Below are 6,494 nucleotides of genomic sequence, written 5' to 3' on the forward strand. Positions count from 1 at the left end.
TACACTGTGTACAAGAGCTATTGCCCTCTGTGATCAGGCAAGACATGTTCTGTACACTGTGTACAAGAGCTATTGCCCTCAGTGATCAGGCAAGACATGTTCTGTACACTGTGTACAAGAGCTATTGCCCTCTGTGATCAGGCAAGACATGTTCTGTACACTGTGTACAAGAGCTATTGCCCTCTGTGATCAGGCAAGACATGTTCTGTACACTGTGTACAAGAGCTATTGCCCTCTGTGATCAGGCAAGACATGTTCTGTACACTGTGTACAAGAGCTATTGCCCCCAGTGATCAGGCAAGACATGTTCTGTACACTGTGTACAAGAGCTATTGCTCTCAATGATCAATATCCAAGTGGTCTCAATACACAGAAACGAGTCATAGATCTTCATCAGGAAACACGGTGAATGCCAAAGGAAACAACGCTTGGTATCAATTCCCAATATAGGCTTGACCTTCCTTGATGGGCTTTCTCCCTGCATTGAGTCTGTATTACAAACAATACAGCTGTACACTATACAAAACTCTAACTCACTTGATGGGTGCTTTTTTTAACACCTTGGGAGCCAGCATAAAAAATGACAATATCATGGTTTATAGAAAAAAGCAATAATTTAATTTAGAAAACCCCAAACAATGTAAGTTCACAGCTGATACAAGTGCACATAATCATGCAATAATGACACAAAATGGAAACAGTAATATGGTGTCCCCTGTCAAAATGAAGCTGCACTAGACATAAAGACACATGGTTCCTCTACTTTCCTTACATCACCAACACTCCCTGCTTGACACAGGGAGCTTAAAACTTTAACAGAAAATTGTGACCCTTTGTTATTCAGAAGTTTGCTACACTGTCTTCTAGCTGAAGATCACCACAGTCTGTTTTCTCATCACTGACCAAAAGCAACATTCTTTTAGGGTAAGATATACACTCAACAGATATATTTCCCAAATTCTTGGTTCATTTCAGACAGATTAATTAACATACAACACAGAAGAGTGGGGTGGGGGTAGGCACACCCCTGCTCACGCACACACACATGCACGCACGCACGCACGCACTCACACACTCACGCACGCATGTACGCACGCACGCAAGCACACACGCACATATCCCTCCTCTGGATCTGCCTTTGGACAGTGTCATCAGGCTCTGTGTACATTTGGCAGCGGTAACCATGGAAACACTGACAGGACTTGGTAACCATGGTAACTTCACTGGGTGACATTGCAATGTCCATGTTACATGTCCAGCATCTGTTGACAAATTAATAGTATCACATATAGCAGTCACTGAGTGTTGAGTTGAGTGTTACACCACAATACTCTAGCTACAAGGCAGCAGTCTGTAAATCTGTTAATCCAAAGATCAACACCATGGGCATCGATCTGCAAAATTGTAAACCAATGATGTGTCAATCAAGTCAGCAAGCCTGACCACACGATCCTGTTAGTTGCCTTTTACACCAAACATGGCTTACTGAAGATCACAGGTGAGAGGTCACTGACTAAACTAAATCTCTCATTATATAACTGTATTCAGAATGTTTAAGCACACAACTCATTATGTTTAACATGTTCAGTAATCCAGATACTTCATTGGATATATTTCTGTCTTCTTGAGACTAATACTTTACTTACTGTTTCCAAGTAGCATTTACACAATCTGAACTTTTATCAGTTATTATAGAGACAATATAGTCTGATATTTACTATTAGGATAATCTGATCCAATATCACTTACTTTTCAAGCAATGTAACCTATTATCAGTTACTGTCAATCTTATTCATTACCACTCACCAGCTGTGGCAGGATCTTCTCAAAGTAATCAATGGTCACTTCGTCTGAGGCATCTTTCTGAAAAGGTTATGCAATAATTGTATGTATAATACACAAAAACACAAAATGAATCAATGTATTCATCCAGGGTTTGTGTTTAAGTGGAACTGGTAATGTATAGGGTCTGTTTGTAAACCTTTCCTCTACTTTGCCCCCTACCTCTTATTCTCTATATTTCCATCAGAAGGCTGCTTCTACACTGTCTTGTATAGATAGTCGTACATGCTACTCTTTACTTGCTTCACCACCAAAATAACAGCTTCTACACCTGTAATGTATGACACTTTGAATTCACTTTCAAATTCGCCTAATCTGAACCAAAGTACCACTTGTTGGTCTGGAAACACCAGAATATAGCAGATAATAATTTTACAACTACCTGAATTATAGACGGATCCAGTTTAGTGCATGCATGATGTGTGTACAAAGTTTCAGAAACTAGTATGCACCAGTTAGTGAGCAATGGCCTGTAAACAAATTGTGACCAATGGACAGTCTGTTTCTGTATCTCCTTTGACACTTGAGTTGGGGATAACTAACATAATCACCTATCCTGGTATTTGTAATGACAAGCATTAATCATATATATAATTTCTGTATCAACATGAGAAGATCAAGTGGCAGAAGGGATAATTATCCATAAATATGAAAGGAGTAGTAGCATTTTCGCCTCTCTCAAGTAACAAAAGGAAACCACTACTGACCTTGGCCTGACTTGCTGCCCTTGAGGCTGATTCTGAGAAGAGAGAGTTTATAAATTCAAATTTTAATTTTGCATTTTGGTTACAAATAAGATTTCCAGCATCAATTATTTGCAATGGCTGACAGGCCTGCATTACCTTTAAAATGAACAGATGATGATTCAATACAATTTTGAAACCTTACATATTTAAACAAATATATACATGTATATATATATCAGTATGTGACTGAAGGAATAACTTTGCTCAAAAGTCACAGCATTGCAAACTATTATTGTTCTGAAATAAGCTCTGGCAACTCATGCAAAACCTTGATCGCTATGCCTCAAAGTTTATAGCCTGTAATATAAGACTTCATACAACTACAAAGAACTTCCATTCATGGATTTTTTAATAGTGTTCAACACAATTTTCTAGTCTCAGGCTAGTGGGCTGCCAAACTTCATGTGACTGACATAGTAATGTTCATGAGTAAACTGAATGTAACTTACCTGCAACAAAAACTCGCAGAACCTCCCCAACGAGCACAAGGGCATCTGAGTTCACTAATGAAAACCAATGAGAACAAATGAAGCATGCATGTCAAGAATGCCACTGTAAAGGGTTTTGGTTTAATGTCACAGCTATGTGATGGTAGTCCTTAAAGGTCACATGCACCCAAAAACTCAAAAATAAGTAAAACACAGTTATCACTTATTCATGACATACAAAATGTATTGCTGATTAAGAAAAAATAAAACAATAAATAAACAAACTTATAAGCGTATAATTACAAAGCAAAAGTGCAGTATTTTGTACTTGGGTTTACCTCCCTCAAAATGAAGCATCCGCAATACCGAACCCATTCAGAGTTGCTAGGTCTGCATTCGAGTGCAACAAAGCCTTTTCACTGGCCACAAGTTCATTTGCTGATATGCTTAGCTGTCTCTTTGTTCATGACTTGTAAGCCTGATAGGTGTTAATTTCAAATTGCATGTGGTCAATTAGCAGACATACAGGTGTCAATATATGCAATGAGTAGATTATTTATTTGTTCGTGTATCCAACTCATATTAGACTACTGCTTACAACCTGATACTCCAGGCAGGCATACTGTTTCAAAGTCCGTTACCTATTCACTGTGCATGAGCACATAACAGCATAGCTGTTGGGGGAAAATTAGTGAATCGTTCGAATCCAATTTCGCAGGCTTTTTTTTTTATCACGTGTGTGTGTGTGTGGTGGAGACTTTATTTTATATTCATATATAATTAATGACATCCAGGTTTTGTCGGTTTTGTCTCTTTTCATATATGTCTGCAAAGGCAAGTTGTTTAACATTACCATGTCACTAGGTATTTTTATGGTGAGTTCAAACGTGTGTATTTGTTTTACCTACACAAGCGCAGTCTATAGTGAACTTAGCCTCAGTACTTTTCGTTGCACTCCGTGATGGAGTGTAATGAATAACACTAAAACTAAGCTTACTTAGCCTGACACAAGTGGTGCATATTATGATTCTGACCTTTGAAACTCTGCATATCACTAATCCTACCTTTCGTCTTCTCATCTTTGAAATTCTTCTGGAGAATCGTCTGCACAGTTTTCTGAAAATGAAAAGATGTCAGTATAAGCTTAAGAAAAGCCGAAATCATGTATCTTGGACAAATGTACATATCTTCCCAGGTTTTATATTTAGTGCCATGTAGCCATGGTAACTGTGCGCATTTTATTTGGGTATGGATTGTGATTATTTTTGACCAAATGAATCTGTTCCTGAAAATCCTTGACAAAACAGTTTGCCCAAGCAAAAATCAGTCATTTGGGAACCATGGCAACAGCAACAATGTGTTCATGAGAATGACACAACTTTAATTCCTCTTTCTGTCTGTGTGTCTGTGCGTGTGCGTGTGCATGTGTGTCACTGTGTATTTGAAGAAGGGGTCAGCCACTTTGTTCTGGTGAGGTAGGGGGTGGTGAGAAAATATTGTACACATAGTAAATTTTGTACATAAAAATATTCAAAGATTATGCTTAAAAATTATGGGGAAAAAATGAGGAGGGGGGTTGTCGACATAACATGCAGGTGGAGGGTGTCACTTACTTTATACATAAACTTTCGTGGGGGTCATTTACAATGAACATGGGTCTCCAAAACATTTATTACCACACCCCTCCCCCTAGCTATGAATTACGAACAGTCCTTCAATTCATTGACTCCTTTAGTGACTCCTTTAATTACAAATTCACAGACGTTGGCGCATAACCGATTTATTTGGACAGAAACGTTGAATGGAATATACATCTTTTAGGCCTGTGGTCTTCTAAATCTTCGGACATGGCATTAGTACATTTGACGGATTTAGATTTCAGACATTGGGACAAAAATCTGGGCATAGATCGTGTAAATTGTATTATGGAATCATTAAAATGTTTGGCACAGCAGAAAATCATAATGTGATCTTGTAAATACAGAACAACGCTCAGATGACCAGTTACTACTGTGAGTAACATTATCATTCATCAAATAGTCATGATAGTCTACTATCTTGAGGAGCACCTGCTTGAAAGTCGCGCCATTACCCGCCATTTTTTCTGCTACTATGCAACTTAATTTCTTGAAGGTCGTTTCGCATTTTTAAAAAGCAACGTTCGTGTCTACACATATTTGGCGTAAAATTTAATTCCAATAACTCAAGAACATGTTTTCATTTGTATTATACAAACTTGTACATGATTCAAAAACGTTGATCAATATGTGCCTTACACTCCAGAACAGCGCATGTTACAAGAAACTTTTACTAATAGAATCGATAGCTGTTAGGAGTTCACAATTTATTGCGTGCTCCACACAGCGACAAATTTCTAAAACATTGTCGTCAGGTGGCGCTTGTCCTTCGCCGGTATCATTTGAACTGGTTCCCGGTTCTCTTTGCGCACGCCGACTTGCGCTAATGCTAAAAGAGAGATGGTCCTCTGACGCCACGAGAAACTCCATGTTCCAAATGGGTCAGCGACTCAACAACATGTGCTTCGGACAAGCATGGAGAGACAACGAGAATCCCCGTGAATCTTTGCAGATGATGAACTTACTGAAACCAGGGAGACTCACATTCTGTTGTAGATTATCCCTGCGAAAACCTTACACTTGTGTCGCATTCGTGTAAATGTGTGTGTCCAACTTCAGTACACAGCATTCAGGTGTATCCACTAGTTTTGCAATAATAAATTTCAGATAACATACAGGATAGAGCAACGACACATTATTCTTCATGCTAATTGCACACACAACACCGTATGTGGTTATAGGCCTATTATACTTCAGAATATAAATTAGATGCCCATACGGTGCAGTTAGACCCTCATGGTTCTATATTAGAGCCGGACACAGCATGGAAAGGGCATGAAAACGGAGGGGTGCACTCTCTTGAGAAAGAGGGAACGCACACTTCGATCGTTTTCACCGGTTCGCTGTCAGTGGATGCGCACCCCTGCATCCCCCACTTCCACGTACTGCATCCCCCAATGAATGCAAGTACGCGCACATGCCATTGACATGTACCACTTAAGCAAGTCAGTATGGGTTATTTCTATACCGGATCTTCACGTTATTTTCCCTGCATATATCTGCAACACATATTTGCTCAACATTTTAAGTAAGTTGCAGTGATAACTGTCAGAAGATGAGCTATACGTTTCAGAAACTTGAATCATGAATGGTCTTTGATGTCACCCAATGACAGAAACATATTTCAGAAGATACGCGAAACATTCTGCATTTATCCATGGATAATCTACAGTCTCCCCGACAAGTCTTCCTGCTTTATCAGTATCACGTGAGTCAGATCTCAGCATTGTACACGACACCGAGGAAATATAAAGTATTTCATAAAGATCACTGACAGTGGTGAGATAACAGATGCCACGTGTCTGGGATAAGCTGCGTACTGTTGTTAGAGTCTCCCTGCT

At 39.1% G+C, this 6,494-nt stretch overlaps 1 protein-coding gene across 1 annotated transcript; it reads right to left on the reverse strand.

Annotated features, from left to right (window-relative positions):
* Nucleotides 1–595: 595 nt before the first annotated feature.
* LOC137284333 (centromere protein X-like) lies at nucleotides 596–5,139 on the reverse strand. The gene is made up of 6 exons (XM_067816100.1): nucleotides 5,086–5,139; nucleotides 4,081–4,132; nucleotides 3,038–3,091; nucleotides 2,550–2,581; nucleotides 1,807–1,863; nucleotides 596–1,262 (listed from the first exon to the last, which is right to left on the reverse strand). The coding sequence occupies exons 1-6, from the start codon at nucleotides 5,113–5,115 to the stop codon at nucleotides 1,248–1,250; spliced, it is 240 nt and encodes a 79-aa protein (XP_067672201.1). The 5' UTR covers nucleotides 5,116–5,139; the 3' UTR covers nucleotides 596–1,247.
* Between the last annotated feature and the right edge of the window lie 1,355 nt (nucleotides 5,140–6,494).

This window comes from Haliotis asinina, chromosome 5, assembly GCF_037392515.1.
Source record: "Haliotis asinina isolate JCU_RB_2024 chromosome 5, JCU_Hal_asi_v2, whole genome shotgun sequence".
In the NCBI taxonomy this organism is placed as follows: domain Eukaryota; kingdom Metazoa; phylum Mollusca; class Gastropoda; order Lepetellida; family Haliotidae; genus Haliotis; species Haliotis asinina.